Source organism: Archocentrus centrarchus, chromosome 6, assembly GCF_007364275.1.
Source record: "Archocentrus centrarchus isolate MPI-CPG fArcCen1 chromosome 6, fArcCen1, whole genome shotgun sequence".
Classification (NCBI taxonomy): Eukaryota; Metazoa; Chordata; class Actinopteri; order Cichliformes; family Cichlidae; genus Archocentrus; species Archocentrus centrarchus.
Window position 1 is genome coordinate 6,463,223 of NC_044351.1, and position 17,916 is coordinate 6,481,138.

General features: G+C 40.2%; 1 protein-coding gene across 2 annotated transcripts; it reads right to left on the bottom strand.

Moving 5' to 3' along the window:
* Nucleotides 1–7,717: 7,717 nt before the first annotated feature.
* gpr37a (G protein-coupled receptor 37a) lies at nucleotides 7,718–14,490 on the bottom strand. Of its 2 annotated transcripts, none has more exons than XM_030731649.1 (2): nucleotides 13,553–14,490; nucleotides 7,718–10,355 (listed from the first exon to the last, which is right to left on the bottom strand). In XM_030731649.1, exons 1-2 carry the CDS (start codon nucleotides 14,180–14,182, stop codon nucleotides 9,525–9,527), a joined length of 1,461 nt encoding a protein of 486 aa, XP_030587509.1. In that variant the 5' UTR covers nucleotides 14,183–14,490; the 3' UTR covers nucleotides 7,718–9,524. The 2 variants fall into 2 exon arrangements, with proteins under 2 accessions (XP_030587509.1, XP_030587508.1); XM_030731648.1 differs by having other exon boundaries at nucleotides 7,719–10,355; nucleotides 13,319–14,490.
* Between the last annotated feature and the right edge of the window lie 3,426 nt (nucleotides 14,491–17,916).

A 17,916-nucleotide genomic window follows, 5' to 3' on the forward strand; every position in this document is an offset into this window, starting at 1 on the left:
CGAACAAAACTCAAACCAATAATGGCGGAATAGAGTGGCTAAACGTGAGAGTGCATTTTGAAGTATTACCGCTTCTGTGACACAAAACAGACTTTTACGGTGTTTCCAGGTGAGAATGTAGATGTGTAAACATCAAATATCTCCTCAGTTTATCAAGATATTGCTTGAATTCAAATGTGAATTCACATGAAGTGGAAAGGGGAAAAAAAAAGAAGCATATTTGATGTTTTTTTTTCTTTCTATTCACCTGACGTATATATAATGTCTGTAACACAAGTAACAACATAACTGTAATGTAATCACTGAATTTAGTACAGTAAAACATTACTGTGTTACTGAAAATGTAATTTGTTTACAGTAATGGATTTCTTGGAACAGTTTACAGCCAATACTGCTTGTGTGACCGGAATTAATCTTTGTGGTAGTGCTTCGCCTTCATTGCTGAATCATTATGATTATTATTCAACTTACAAAAAGAACAATCTAGAATTATTTTATATAATTATGTAAAACACTATGAGATATTACAATTAGATGTTTTATACTGTGCATTTTACATTGAAGGTTTTAAATTTATTTTTTAGTGTGTGTGTGTGTGTGTGTGGTGGTGGTGGTGGGGTACATGTCTAGTGTTATTTTGAGCAAAACTAAGAGAATTAAACATCTAGTAGCATTTTGTTCCACAATCAAGATGGGTTCTTTTATTCTAAGATACTGAAAATTCATAGAAATCACCCTTGATAATTGACATGAAATTCTCAACGGATTCCTCTTCTGGAACACCCACAAGTGTGCTGAATTTCATCTCAGCCCACTGCCAAATTCCCAAGAATATAAATAAAAATTTTGTTCCCAACATCATATAAAAATTCTTTAAAAAAATCCTTGATAGTTGACATGAAATTCTCATTTAAAAATCTAAAAACTAGGGGTGGGACTTTAACGCATTAATTACGATTAATTAATTATAGAGAAAATAACAAAAGATTTAACGCATTTTAATCGCACTTTGCACCGTAGAACGTTTCTCAGTGCACAAGTTCCAGGCATACAGATTATATCGACACACAATGTGATGAGCGTGATGAGCTGTGTCCAAATTCATATTGCTTATTTGCAAAAAGTGCTCCGCTGTTTTTGGAGCTGCTCGTTGCCGCTGCTCTACCAGCAGCTTGCCTCAGTAGCTGTCAGCTGACTGCTGTCACATCGTTTTCAACACTGGTTTTCGCTGCTGAGTGGAAGTTAAACACAGATATAATACACTCAGATTATCTCTAATGGCTGATGTTTGGTTTATTTCGGCGTTTCAATTGTCCCTGTGCAAATCAATAAAACTGATATTAAAAATATTTTACTCAGGAAGGAACATGATAGCCTTGTCACTGGGAATAGGAACATCGCATCAGCACGCTGATGCTGTTTATGGAGATCGTGAAGACGATAGGCCTGCTCCAGAAATGATCAAATTATATGTTTTAAAGTGTTAATATTTATTTGACTGTGTAAGTGGTAGAAGTGTTCTGGAATAAAAATAATATAATTTTAATATTTGACCTGACTTTGTAAAGTAAGCAGCAGAGCTGTGTATAATGTTTTTATTCAGAGATGAAGTTTTTAAAACCAAGCAGTCAGTAAATTAAAGCTGGAAGGCAATAGAAATACTGGAGCTGAGCTGTGATGTCATCAAGTACGCTGGTGTTCCAATTGAGAAATAATCCCCGTACTTGGGAAGTCCGTACTTGTCAAGTCCGCAAGTTCGTACTCGACAAGTACAAACTTGTCAAGTACGCAAGTGCATACTTGCATACTTGAGGTTTGAGAAACAGCCCTTGTCTCATCAGTGTCGTGTTCAGCTGTGTTACCTGCTGTTTCTACTTTCCCTCATTATCCCCTGGTGTATTTAGGTCCTGTGTTTTCTCTGCTTGTTGTTGCGTCATTGTTTTTGTTGGAGTGTTTGTGTGTTGCCTCGCTTGTTTTTGACTTTTGCACTTCATCTGGCTCCCACAAGGATTTTTGTATTTTGGTTTTTGTTTTACAGTAAACATCTTTTAAGTTATGTTTGTTTCCGGAGTCCATGTGGGTCCATTTCTGCCTCTCACACCGCCTGACATGATAGAACGACGCAACCACACCATGGACCCCGTGGACTCATCACCTCAAATTAAAGAGCAAGAGCTTAAGGACTTTGCCCTGCAGATCATTCATGCCACACATCGCAACTACAGGCTAATGCAACTGGCATTTTGTTGTGGTCTGATTTCCTCCTCATAATGGCTCCTCACCTGTCCTGATACAGCTTCTGGCACACTCTGTCATCATGCTCTGAAAAAACCTGCAATATGAACTGTATAAAGTTGGTCACCCAGTCCAGGGGAGGGATTCAGTTTCTTTTCTTCAAGCCATCGTCAATTCACCTCTCCTGCAGCCTGTCATCTCTCCACCGCCTTCTCCTCCACTCAGCTGCAGCTCATCTGCACAGTCACCCCCTCGTTTTCAAGATCCGCCATCATCGCTTCTCCTCACCTGCCCAGCCAGGTCCACGTCCTCGCCGCCGTGGAGCGGCCCAGCCATGTCCACATCCTTGCTGCCACAGACTGGCCCAGCCACATCCACGTCATCACCACGGAGTGGCCCAGGCACATTTTTGGCCCTAATGTGGGCTAAAGAAAAGGAACCAGCTGCTGCCATTCCCAGGGCTTCTGCCTCTCGGAGGAAGCGGCACACCTGGCATCGACACTCCTCTCCACCTTCCGAGACAGCTGTTCCTCCAGATTCTGAGTTTTTGGATTTCAAGCCACCACCATTGTCTTCACCTCTGTTGCCGCAGCACGCTGCAGCAGTCTCCAGGCCTCTGCTGCCACAGCCCGCTGCAGCAGTCTCCAAGAAACCACAGTCTCCGCCGGCTGCAGCAGCAGTCTCCAAGAAACCACAGTCTAAGCCGGCTGCAGCAGCAGCCTCCAAGCCACAGCCTCAGTCAGCTGTAGCTCCAACAGCCTCAGTCAGCTCCCTTTCAGCCTCAGTCAGAGCCTCAGTCAGAGCCCCAGTCAGAGCCCCAGTCAGAGTCACAGTCAGCTGCCCCGGCCTCCAAGCAGCCCCAGTCAGAGCCCCAGTCAGCTCCCCTAGCTTCCTCACAGCCACTCATGTCAGTCTCAGTTAGATCTCACTCACCCTCATCCTCACCACCAAACCAATCCCTGGAGCTGCCCCAGAAATTTGAGGATACTGCTGTGCACCCTGCGTCACGGCCAGAGTCTCCATCCACACTGGCTGCAGCTTCGCAGCAGCCTTGGCCCGCTCAGACCGAGCCGCCAGGGGTTCCCGCTCAGACCAAGCCAGAATGTCCCAAACCAGAGCCCGAGCATCCCGAGTCTTCCAAGTGTTCTGAGTCTTCCACCATCCAGGGCTCTGGAGAGTCTAGGCCAGCTAAGGCTCTGGAGAGCCTCCGCCGCATGCCACGCGGCTGCCTGCCCAAGGTCATCCGTCTCTACCACATGCTGCGCGGTCGGCCTCCTGCCTCGCCATGTTACCGCCATCGCTGGGAGCGCGGTCGGCCCCCTGAACTGTCTGTTTTCTGGTGTGGATTTCCGAGCAGATCCCTGTGAAATGTTTTGCCTCGTACCCCATTTGGTGTTTGGACGGTTTTTCCGGCCTGGTGCTGCTGCCTTTTGTTTGTTCCTTGTTATTGTGTGGACTATGTGGCCCTTTTTGTTTTCTTTGCTAGACCGTTCAATTTCACAGACGCTCACTTCCGGCCTTTGCGGTCTACATAGGGCGGGTCCTTTGAAGGATGCGCCCCCTGAATTTGGACACAGCTCATATCAGCGTCGCCTGCCCTCACCTCAGCGTAGCTCATGTCGCCTAGCAACCGTGACAGTGGAAAGCACAGCTGTGGAAAAACAGCTGGTTAAACGGAGAACAAACTTTTGCTCCTTTCTGTGGTTTTAAATCTTTAATTCAAAATTAGCTGTTAAAACAAGCATAACACATTTCAACATCAAGGAATACAGTTGAGCGAATGATTAATTTCTAACTATATTAAGTGAGACATTAATGTTGAATAAATCTATCCAGTTATGATTCTTAAATTTAATTTCAGCCAAATCGATTTGCTGAGGAACAAATGAAACACTGAAATAAACCAAACATCAGCCGTTAGAGATCATCTGATTGAGTTATATCTGTGTTTAACTTCCACTCAGCAGCGAAAACCAGTGTTGAAAACGATGTGACAGCAGTCAGCTGACAGCTACTGAGGCAAGCTGCTGGTAGAGCAGCGGCAACGAGCAGCTCCAAAAACAGCGGAGCACTTTTTGCAAATAAGCAATATGAATTTGGACACAGCTCATCACGCTCATCACATTGTGTGTCGATATAATCTGTATGCCTGGAACTTGTGCACTGAGAAACGTTCTACGGTGCAAAGTGCGATTAAAATGCGTTAAATCTTTTGTTATTTTCTCTATAATTAATTAATCGTAATTAATGCGTTAAAGTCCCACCCCTAGTTTTTAGATTTTTAAATGAGAATTTCATGTCAACTATCAAGGATTTTTTTAAAGAATTTTTTATATGATGTTGGGAACAAAATTTTTATTTATATTCTTGGGAATTTGGCAGTGGGCTGAGATGAAATTCAGCACACTTGTGGGTGTTCCAGAAGAGGAATCCGTTGAGAATTTCATGTCAATTATCAAGGGTGATTTCTATGAATTTTCAGTATCTTAGAATAAAAGAACCCATCTTGATTGTGGAACAAAATGCTACTAGATGTTTAATTCTCTTAGTTTTGCTCAAAATAACACTAGACATGTACCCCACCACCACCACCACACACACACACACACACTAAAAAATAAATTTAAAACCTTCAATGTAAAATGCACAGTATAAAACATCTAATTGTAATATCTCATAGTGTTTTACATAATTATATAAAATAATTCTAGATTGTTCTTTTTGTAAGTTGAATAATAATCATAATGATTCAGCAATGAAGGCGAAGCACTACCACAAAGATTAATTCCGGTCACACAAGCAGTATTGGCTGTAAACTGTTCCAAGAAATCCATTACTGTAAACAAATTACATTTTCAGTAACACAGTAATGTTTTACTGTACTAAATTCAGTGATTACATTACAGTTATGTTGTTACTTGTGTTACAGACATTATATATACGTCAGGTGAATAGAAAGAAAAAAAAACATCAAATATGCTTCTTTTTTTTTCCCCTTTCCACTTCATGTGCCAGGGTGGTCCACTTTTTGGCTCTTTGCAAGAATCTGAACAGACAGAATGCTAATGCAAAGTTAGCCAAGAACCCAGCCGGGTGCATGCTGAGCAGCAAGACCCTAAATTTTTGTTTGTTTATTTTTTAGCCCATCATGTCTGGCAGTTTTTGCAGTCAGAATGATGATCTGAATGCACTGTCTGAATGCACCAAACACATTTCCTTGTACAAGAGCAACTCTATAGGTTTTCTATAGGCTATTCCTGTTAATGTTTGTAGTTTTATTTTAATTTTATTTATTCATGCCAGGTCTGACAGGCAGGAAGGAAGGGGTACAAGAAGAGAGATAGAGAGAGAAAGGGGAAAAAAGAGAAAAAAGGGTAGCAAACAGAAAATATAATAGGATAGAGGTAGTTAAACATACATACACATATAATTTTTTTTTTTTTAGTTTTTGGGCACAGTGGCTTTTATCAGCAGTGGATAGAGACAGGAAATGGGGAAAAGATACACGAGAAGACACGGGCAAACTGGCGACAGGCTCGGACTCAAGCCCACACCGCAACGCGGCATATGTATGTGGTCGCTGGCTTCACCACTAAGCCACCTGGGCACCCCGTAGAAGCAATCTTGCTGTGATTTGTAGTAACGTGTGTGTGTGCCTCTGTCATGGAACATACTCAACAATGAGGGCAAGAAGCCACAACCACACCCCTTAGGATCAAGAGACAAGCAGGAAAAGACCCTAAATTTTAATAGGTAACAAAGGCAGTGATGAGGAGTTAGCCTCCATTTCTACCTGTTTGTGTTTCTACAGCAGGATCATTGTGGCAATCACTGCAAAGTTTCTTTTTGCTGACTTTCATCATTGCTTTGTGTTTGTGGTTTAGTGTTTATACATAAAAACTTAAAGAAAGATTGGAACTAATAATTATGTGACAATAGACTAATGCAAAAGTAATGTAATTAGTAATTCCTTTCTTCAGTGAGTAATAAGTAATGTACTGTATTATCGTTAAGAAAAATAATGAGTGATGTGTTATACATAACTTTTTGGAGTAATGACACTGCTTAAAAATGTAATGGTTGTAGTGTAGCCTACTGTAACTTAAAGCTAGCCTATACATATTTGAGTATTTCCACTTGAAAATGTACTTATACTATTTATCTGGCAGTTAGCTCTGTATAGCCCAAGTAAAATGAGTGCCACCTGTTACAAAACTGTATCACATTGCCTCCATGTTAATAGATTTAACCCACTACTACAGTACAGCATTCATGGTGGCATTTCCTGAAGTAAAGCAGTAGTTTATTTTAACAATAAGCAGTAGTACATTTGACTTTTGAGTAGCCAATTACATCAAAATGTAAATCTGAAAGGTTGTTATCAAGACACATCTCTGTATCAGCATATCATTATCTTCAATTCTGCAATCAGTGGGGTAAGTGTTGGGCAATATTTTCTTTCTTGATGTTTTACTGACATTTTTACTTCAGATTTGTTTTTGTGAGTAGGGACAAAGAAAGGGGCATTGAAGGCTTTATGCAGTTTTACAACAGTACTTAGGTTTCCTAGAAAGAGGAACTGCCATAAGGCCTAAAGTGAAGTAACAAAAGTCTTGGGGTGCACATTAAGATTACTTTACTGACTGCAGGCTCCCTCTGCAAAAATTTCACTGATAAGTATCTGATTTTTTGTAAGTAAATATAAATCAGTCCCAATAAGTATATACTATAAACATACAGCTGCTAATGCACTACTACACGTGTTTTGAACATGTTGAACAAATTCCTATTACTAATTATAGGAATGACACTACAACCACAGGGTCAATGAGTTTTCAAGTTTCCTGCATATGTCAGTTTGTTTGTACAGGTCCACACTGGTAGCTCATAACACTCATTCCTCCATGAAGGAGAAAACCAGGCTGTATGATCATTTGTCTGTCAGCAAGCAAAAACTGCTAAGTTGAATTTCCTTTGGGCAAAGGATAAAAACTCATTAAATTGGTTTAGAATTGTGAAACAATGCATGGGCCTTTCCTGAAGCTAAAGCCATCTTCATTAGAAATATGTATTAACTTGAAGAGTAACAATTTCACTTGAATAATCAGCAGCTCAGGTGCTGCTCATGTACCTGTGAACATGGACACAGTCTGACGGCAGTACTGACCAAACTGTACTGTTTCAGGCAAGAAAGACCATCAGTGGCAACTTATTGTCTCAGCATAAATGAGGCAGTTTGTGGAACTGTAACACTGTTCACTGTTGTGGCTCAGCTGAGAGGCAGATTCCCTAAGTTGTCATGACAACATAAAGCAAGGACAATGCCATGCTGTGTCCACCCTAGTGGGTAGTGACGATAATGACTAAATGATGGTGAGAGAAAAACCAGCTGAGGATTGTGTTGAATGTGATGCAGCAAATAAACTGCTATCACAGTATTTTTTTGGGGGGGGGTTCCATAATAAATTATATTCCTGCTTTGACCTTCACTGCTGGCTGCTTTCTGTTCATCCCTGAAGGAGGTTCAGTTATTAGCTGAACCAACTGTAATTCTGAGTGGATGAGGACTAGTAATAGCTGTATGCTCTGGATTGATGGCAATGACAACTTTCATTGTCCTCCTTGTCTTCAATTCGAAATGTTTGGTTATCTTCAAAGTGCTAAGGCTCTATGAACAGTTAAATTTTTACAGAAAGTCTGATATTTTCCATCTGTTGCAGCTTCTCACTCCTACATGTTTGAAAGCATTAGAGTATTCATGTTGGTTTCATTTTGTCTGTGGTTCGAATGTGGGATAAAAACATCTTGAATATACTTAATAGCTTTATTTCTCAAGGCAGTAGAAAGTTTAAATGGAGCTGTTCAACAATGAAGTGAGAGCATATAGAAACACTGTACTCTTTGTAGAAACTTTTTTTTTTTTAATAGTTTTCTTGTTTGGTCACAGCTGACTTGTTCTGAGACCAAACTGAAACAATGCATGGGCCTGTGACGAAATGTGTTGCACAAATAAGGCAATGTCATATTTAAACAAGTGTCCAAGAAGATGTTTTTTCTTTTGTTAAAATGATACAACCAACCAAAGAAACAAACAACCCAATAATAAATAAATGACTCAATGATTACAAAAAAAAAATATATAATTTTGTATGAACCACTGGAAACATTTTCAGTATAATATTAATTTTTTTTAAATTATAATTTGGGTTCAGTTGTAGTAGTTGTTAAAAGGGAAAGTTTTAAGAAAGGAGCCTATCCCAGCTGCCACAGGAGGTGGGGTACACCTTGGACAGGCTGCTAGTATGTCACAGGGCCAGCACAGAGACAGACATAGATACACTCTGTCTCTGTGTCAATTAACTGAAATTTTCAACAGAATGTGAAGAAACAACCACTATGACTAACTTTATGTTCAAAACATCCATGTACGGTTCAAGACTTTTATATAATACCAGTCTGTACCACAAGATGGCACAGCAAGTAATTGTAACCTTTATTTAACCAGGTGCATCATTAGAAGTTTTTCACAAAGGGTGCCTCTTGAGGAAATGGTGATGGAGCTTAAACAACTGCATATTTATGTGATAACATTTTCGCACACCACCGCTTCCTCTGGTGGTGAAAGTTACACTGTGCAGAGGGTAATTACAAAAAGTACCTTTAAACAAATGTAATTATATACAAACTCTCATGACATCAAACCCTTCAAAAAATTTACCACCACCCATTTCTCCTTTTATATCCTGAAACAATAACAAAAATTAGCTTTCAATTGAGTGCAAATTCAGTAAAAATACCAGTGAATTAATTAAAAGGCTAAAATTATTGCCAACAGCTAATACTGTGTGTTCAAATATCAAAATCTGCAAACAGTGAATAGTCCATCAGTAAACACAAGTGAGTTTGGGTTGATCAGAAAAGAAACTGCCTACTGATCATATTCCTGATCCTGTCAGATGAAGTTCATCCTCATGTTATATGTCCACAGGATCCACACATCCCATTCATTGCAACTATTTGTGTCCCCACTACCATAGTATTTTGGTAGTGTTATGTCTTGAGTGACAGGGTGTGGAGTTGCTAGGGCTTAAAATTGGGATGACATGGTATTCATCCACTCAGGTGTAGTTGTAGGACACTGTAGGAAATGGAGAGCACCTGTCACTGGTCTATCATGACACCATCTTGTACTTCATCCATTATGTGTCCAGTGCTAGGAAGCAGGGCGATCCCTTGTCTGCAAAATCATAGCTGGGGACAGGTATGATGACATTGTTGATTTTTTTACCTCAGTAGTGTGTCCCCACAGTATCGTAGGTGGCAGAGGTGGACACCTCCCTGCGGGTGGTACTAAACGGTGACAGCTCGAGATCATTGGTGGCACACTCACTTTCAATGTTGCTAGTGGCGGTGGTGGGGCAGTGGGATGGGCCACACTCATCGCAGCAGCAGCAGCAGCAGTCCAGGAAGGCTCTGGTGAATGGCTGGCATTGACAGAATAGCAAAACAGGTGTCACTGCTGATTTGCAGAAGAGCAGCAGCTGACTGACCAGGTACAGAATGTTCAGGGTTCTCCTGGGAATGCTGGCTGCCATGTACACACTAATAATGTTGCAAATGTTCTCTGGAATGATGCAAAAGCCATAGAGGATGGCCAATGCCACCACCGCACAATTCATCTGGCTCTCCAGCTGGATCTGCTTCTTGCTCCCACGAACACAGGCCCGCTCAGCGCTGCGGATCTTGCGAACAGTCGCTAATGAGCTGCAGATGGTGAACAACGTTGGCAGGCAGAAATAGCAGCCGAAGTACCACCAGAGACGTGCGCCATTGTAGGTGAGCCCCAGGACGTAGAGTGTGTCTGGGAGGTCAGTTGAGATGCGGACCACGCAGTGCTCACATGGCGCCAAATCAGGTGGCTCATCTTCCTCAGTGACCAGCTGTTTGATCAGCAGCTCAGGCAGCGCCAGCAGTAAAGCACCCACCCAAATGACTGCTAGCTTTGCTGTGGTAGATGTCCAGTTCTCGATCATCTCATAGATCTGCACGTTGGTGGCTGCACGAATACGATCAATGCATAGAGCACACAGCGTGAAGGTCGTGATCCCAAGAGACACCACCTGAGAGAAAGGCTGGTATTAGGTTAAAAGTTCAAAGTGCAATATCATAAGTACAATAACAGCTTATTCAAATGGAAGAATTCTGTATGTTTAAATCAGATGCGCAGGGCAGATTTAACAGGAGATGGAGACCTTTTCTTCAAATAATACCATATCCCTTCTCACAAGCAGTGATTTCTATTTTTCTCAAGCCCAGCAGGATATGGAACTTTGTTCATATGGTTTGATCATGTTCTTGGTCATAACTTGACACAATGTCAATACTGTGGTGGTAATAGCATAGTCTTCAATTATTCATGTATATTTTAGTGTCTGGCAGCCTATTGTTTGTTCTTTGTATATTCTGTCATAAAACAAAAATCAATGAATAAAATCAAAAGAAAAAAATGTTTAAAACAATCACAGTGTGCAGGTACAACAAAGAGGTAAAAATAAAAGTGTTTTTAAGAGTTAAGCTAATCTGGTTAACAGATTTTATTAGCTAAAGTTAAATCTTTTTTTTTTTTTGTAGTTGCATATTTTTTTTTAACATTTAGAAGCTGAATTTGTTAAACCACTTAGCTAACCCAACTATATTAATGACAATATCCTTTAACCTGCAGGTATCATTAGCAACAGGCGCTTAAAGCGAACCTTTTAGAAAACCAGAACCACTGAATGAATTACAAAAGACATGCAAACAAGTTGACCCAAGGTATGGTGGGAGGATGTGAGGACACAATGTAAAAGAGAGTCCTGTGATGTTTCTTAACTAACTTGATACAACTTCTCATTGAAGATTTGTCTTATCAGTGAAAACATGTTCCTGAGGACTATCGCCCCTGTTCTAAGCTAAACTTTAGAGAAGTTTGTTCAAGTTTGTTTTAGAAAACTAAAAACTAAATGACATGACTAGGTTGAGAAAAATGTCATGGTTTGGGTTAAGACACTTAAAATAGCATACACTTGAAACTTCCAGTTTCTAGTTTCCCTGGGTGATGGGAGTCAGGGGGAAGAAATGTCATGCAGGCATGACACATACTTAAATAAGTTCACATTTTGCAAATCCTTAAAGGTTAGAACGAATTTAGACTAACCCTAAAGCACTAATGTGAGTTTTGTAACACTATCACTCACTTTTACATTAGTGTTCTAGGGTTAAGGTAAGTCTCCAGGAAAATAAAGCCAAAGTAATGTGTAAGTCATGAAACACAGATGCATTTGTGTATTTGGGATCAGCCAGTTGTGGGAGTTTACAATTTAATCCTCTTGCCTGTTCTGTTCAGATGAATCAATTGCAGATCTAAAATTAGATTTGCACCACTGACTTACTGCAGAGCTTTTATTTTCTTTTTGGCTCAAAAAACCAAATTTTTTAATCAGTATATGATTGGAAGAACTAAAACTAATAATGTCAGTAAACTCATGTTTAATTATTGTGTTTAAGAAGCTTAAACACAATAATTGAGACCTTTTGTATCCAGATGTTACATTAAAACCATTTTTAGTGTCATAAGTTGCAAACATGATAGCCTAATAGCAAATGAAATTATTCATTTAAAATAAGTGAGATGTAGATATAGCCAAATAAATGATATTTCTAGTGAGGAGACTTGCAAACATATGGATAGCTCACCTGTCCTTAGCTCACCCAAATCTGTCTTTTTTTTGTGTCCAATGCTTTTTTCCCTTATTGCTAAATGTGCTTTATAGTACACTATGATCTGATAAGGTCATCCACATCAGTCATTATACATGACAAGTGGCAGCATTTATGGTGTAATGAGGTTCAAATAATAACTTTGAAAAATGAACAAATAAAAGATTTAAAGTAAGGTGTTTCACTTCATCCCAAGGACAGTGCAGGCCAGTCAAGTTTTCTACCAAACTGGAAGTTTTTTGTAAGCCAATTTTGTACCTTGAAAGAAAAAAAAACTTATGTAACAAAGAAGTGGAACTCTTTGATTAAGAATATCTTTTGCAAGTGGCCCAGACCCAGATAAGCAACATTATTCTAGCATGTTGCAAGCCACCCCAGGTAAGAGGTCAGGGGGGAAAAAAAAACATGTCAAGCCAACAGAACAGAAAAAAGAATGTCAAAAATCTGATCTGTGTAAAAGCATCAAAAATACAACCTCTATTATCAGGACTCCTTGCACTGTTTAAACTCAGCATCCACCAGAATCCAATAACTGGGGGCGTAGCCTTAATCTAATCTCAGACTGAGGGATTCTTCATTAATCCTTACCATGAATGTAAATCAACAGCAGGATTTTACATTCTCAGCAGATATTGACTTGTTTTCTGCAGCCTGATGTGAAACTGATCAGATTACTGACCTTCACTTGATTCAGTGACATTAAACCTGATATAAATCCTGGCTGCAGTATGGAATTACTGTGCACCTCTAATAGGGTGGAAACTACTTAAGTACTAACTTACATAAGTAGTTTGACACACATCAAACTACATATTTGCCATAATCTTAATGGCATTTGATAATTTTGCAATTAATTATTACTAAAGTTTGCCACTTAAGTATTAAAATGTAAAATGAAGCTGGCTTCAAAGTGAAGTCCCTAAAGATGTCCATGTTAACTTTACAGCAGAAATAAAAAATGTTTACAGCCTGTTACTAAAATTGTTTGGCCTCTAAGAATAGGTTACCACTTTGTAACCACTGTACTGTGGGCACATCTCCTTTATTACCCCATCTGGATACTGGAGTTTGAGGAATCTATACATAGGGAGCTGCAGCTGGTGTCAGATAGGCCTCACCTCAGCTAATTAGATTCCCTTAACTGGACTGTGTGTGCTGTTGGTGCCTTTTGTACAAATGTTGCAAAATATTTGACAAAACAGACACTCTTCAGAAGCTTCGCCTCAGCTTAGCTCTACTTTAGAAACACCTGCTTTACTTGTAAAATATTTCAGCGACACTCGGAGCTGCTTCACCATTTAGGTACCACCCCAGACCCCCCTACCTCCAGGTAGGGGATAATCCTGCAGGAGAACTCTCCCAACAGCCATTTCTTGGTGAGCTCATGAAACACCACAAGTGGCAAACAGAAGAAGATGATGATGAAATCCCAGAGCGCGAGGCTGGCCAGCAAGGAATTGGAGATGCTCCTCATATAGTAGTTGTGACACACGATGCACATGACAGACACGTTGCCTATAATGCCCATGCTGAAGATGAGGGCGGCAGTGATCATTACCGCATAGGCTCCGTACGACTTCGCGGTGACCGGGTAGAACGGGTTCTTTAACTGTTTGCGTTTGTTAACCGGCACGGACGGCGTGGTGTCGGGAAAGTCTGGCAGAGAATACTCGTCCACATAGTCACTGTTATTGCGTCTGGAAGGGATTTCGGCTTCCAGCTCCTGCGCCATGGCCACATGTAGCGGTTCGCTGTGTCTCGCCCTGGCAAAGGTAACCCGTCTATGTCGCCGTTTGTGTCCGATCATCCTAGATATGCAGGTGGGTCCATGCGGGGTTTGTTCAAGCACTTCATTCCGCGACTCATCTGTGCTATTTACTTCTGTGCGTAAAACTGACTGAGTTCCATTTTGCGCGTCACCTTTGCGCACAGAGCCCTTATTTATATTTTTCTCTAGCAGCTCAGTCGATGAAGAGTTTAACGTAGCCAGCCACGAGGCTTCTGTACTCGCACCGCGGTCCTCCTCGCTGTCTGTGCGCCACCTCCGGCTTTGCGCATTCCTCTTACTGATGTTGTATTTATTATAAGGACTGAAAGTTGTCTTTGTTTTGTCCCAGTTGAGGTGACAGGCGACGGCCTCGCTGCACAGCCACAGATACAGGAGCCTCAGGACTGGAGACAACATCATGGCTCTCGTTAAACCGAAATGAACAGCTGTGATCAAAAATTATGGACCCATCTCTGTTTTTTGACGTTTTTAAAACTCAAATCTGACAAGGAAACGTCAACTTTCTTTCATTTTTGTGCATACAGTACTTCCTTGAATTCGTTGGTCGTACAGGTGCGTCCCAGTTCGTCTCCAGTCCGGAGGCATCACCTGCGAGACCAGAAAATCTGATGGGAAAAAGATTTCCTCAACAGGGCGGGAATAATTGAATCCTCGGCGTTAGAAAGTGGACGTTCGGGTGGAGATTCAATGAGCTGCTCCACCATTCCGCGATGGAATGCGGCTAGAGAAGCGACTAAGCTCCTTGTAACAGAGGACCCAAGGGGAGGAGGAGGATGAGGAGGAGGGGACTAAGCCCGGGGGTTGGGAAGGAAATCACCTTTTGAACCTGCTATTAAATCTGAGCCGATAACAAAAGTGTGAAAATTTTTCAGGCACAAAAGGGAAGCATATTTTCGAAAAACATACTATTTAAAAGTTTGAGGAACTGTCTTAAGTACCCCAGAAGAACTGCATTATGCAAAGAATACATAATGTATAAAAAATTAGAAAACTAAAATGTTCTAGTATTTAGTTTGGTCAGAAGGTAATTTTTAAAGGGACGGGCACTGACCCCAGTTTAATTGCCTTTTTTGTGCCATCTGGTGTAAAGTTTGGGTATTACTAGTGCACTGAGCTGCACTATTCAGTCATCAACAAGATGTAAAATTGGATTAAGAATATCTTTTGCAAGTGTCCTAGGCCCAGATAAGCAGCATTATTCTAGCTCAGTTCATATGCACAGAGAGCATATGAATTGAGCTCAATCTAAAGGAAAGTGGGTCAAAATTCCTCCACAACAATGAGACACTGATAAATTCAAAACAGTTATTTCAAGTTATTGTTGCTAAAGTTTGTTCTACAAACTGTTGAATCACCTAGTGTTTCTGCATTTTTGGCTTAGTTTTTTGTTAAATAAATAATGACAGTGTATGTCATTATTATCACTGTGGATTTCTGCAGTTCTTTGTGATGAAACTGTGCCCACATGCAGAGGGGTTCAGCCAGAGTCATAATCTGTTGAGATTTACCCATCAACTTCCATTGCTGATTTTTTTAATGAATATTTTTAAATATTTTCCATATTAAAGTATGCTGGGTGAGTTTGAGTGAATTTGTCGCTTGATTTTTGTGGATTCCTGCAGTTCTTTGTGATGAAACTGTGCCCATGTGCAGAGGGGGTCAGCCAGAGTCATAAACTGTTGAGATTTTCACGTCATCTTCCATTGCTGATTTTTTATGAATTTTTTAATTTGATATTTTCCATATTAAATAAACCTTTGTAAATTTTGTGCAGATTTGTTCTGTAATTTAAGTGGAGTCCTTAACTGGCCTTAGATGAAATTTCACATCCAGGTAGAGTGGATAAGACAGAAGGTGAATCTACAGAAAATTTACATGTCAGCTATCAATGATAAGCTTTAATGGCCTTATAAAATATATAACCACACTGGACTGAGTTCATTAAATAGGCTCAGAATTGTCAATTTATAATTACAATTGTACAGTCCTATAACTTGACCCTGGGTTAATTTATTCTTATTTTCTGCATGAATATTAGCCACATCCATCCATCCATCCTATTGCGGTTATTGTGTTAAGTGTCGCGGGTGGAGGGTTGTGGAGCCTGTTGCAGATGTCTGCAAAATCAGCTGTGCAGGCCATGATGAAGACCTGAATAAATTTGTAATGAGAGCGAATCATGAGTGAAGAGTTTGATTACCATCAAATTTCACACGACTAAAGTAACACATCTTCATTGAGGAAAAAAATAGGACTTCTGGGGCTGTACTTAATTAATTTTAATTTCGCCAAAACAACACACACACACACACCACAACTTTGTCTTAAAATGCATAATTTAATAAATGTTACTGTTATATGTCATAGTGTTTTACAGAACGAGAACACATATATAAATCAAAAGTAACTACAGGTTATTTTTGTTCTGCTGTACAGAAATCGGCAATGAAGGACAAGCATTACCATAAAGCTTAGGCGAGAAACACAAGAAAATTTAAGCGGCGGCTGATCTGCGGCTCAGAATTGACGGCTCACTTGACCGCGGTCCATCTCTCACCAAAGACAAAACTTTATCCCACTTACTTGAAGGTGTAACTGTGACTTTGTCTTGACTAGGGCTACAACAATTCATTGAATAACTCGAATAATTCGATTATAAAAAATACTCGACACAAATTTGCTGCTTCGATGGTTCGTTTAAACTCTGCAACGCTCAGGTATCTCCGTGTAAATGGAGCGCTTCACCCACATCAGCACCATTACATTTCTCCGTAGTTGCTGTCTTTTTCTTCTTGTGGGTTTAATGGCGGTAGACAAACCAGCTTAGAGCTGCATTACTAAGGGGTTCCATTTGTGTCAAAAATAAGTAGAAGTAATATGTGCAGATGTTGTTGCTCTATGTTGTTGCTATGTGTCTTTGGTTGATGTCTATGTGTATGTTGCATATGTGTATGCTGCATATGTGTATGTTGCATAAGTGTTTGCTGCATATGTGTATGCTGCATAAGTGTTTGCTCAATATATATATGTTGCATATGTGTTTGCTGCATATGTGTATGTCTCTAGCTGCTGTTGTGGTTATTACTCACTGCGATCGTGCCAATTCATCTGCAGTAAAGTAGTGTACACCTCGCAGTTGTTTTTGTTGCCCCCTGTTTTTGGTTCATGTAGTTGTCTGCACGTCCTTAACGTCTGTGATTGGTCAATGTCGTTGGTACATGTCGTTGGTCCTTGTCGTTGGTCAGTGTTGTTGTTGCCTGTTCTCTTCGTCATTAATAACGTTTGAAGTAGGTCTTGTCTGATCAAAGTGTTTATTAGATATTACAAAAATGTTGGTCTTTCAATATCGGCGGTTTCGAAATGGTTAGATTTCGACGTCGTATTTTCTTTAGGCATTAATTAGGGCAGCAAAGCAAGAGAAGGGGCCCTGGCGCAAATGGCCTCGGCACAGTCGGAGGGGGCGGGGCAGGGTGCCGGGTAATTTTATAAGCCAAAAACTTTAAAAATAACACCACGGAGTTCAGGCTATTGAAGAAATTAATTTTGTGCCTATCATGGCCTCTGGCCCTCGTGCTGCTGAAAAAACTGGAATGCTTTGTATAAAATGAGACAACATTTACCACAAAACTTTGTAGTGGGTGCCCAGAGCCCCTGATCAAAGACACGGGTGGCATTTTGATCAATTTTAATATTAGCGAGTCCTGCATGGCTAACTATGTATTCTCAGTTGATATTTGTATAAATGACTTTCCTAAAAAGGAAAAAAAAATGGTTAGCGTCTATTGGCCCATTGTGCCCCCTACTCTCAGAGTAAATTTTCAGTTATTTAACAATCTGGTGGCCCAGACACTAGATATCATGTAAAGCGATATGGGTCCTGCCACTGCGAGCATGCGTTTATACATAGTAAATAGTGAAGGAAATGAGTTTTTATGAAGTTTCAAATACACTCATTGTATATGTTTATGCTTACCATATGTACATTTATTTCCCTGAGAAACTTTGTCTTAAACTGGAAAATAATTGATTAAAATACACAAGTACATAAGCAACAGCAGCTCATATATATATATATATATATATATTATATATATATATATATATTTAATTTCTTCAATAGCCTGAACTCCGTG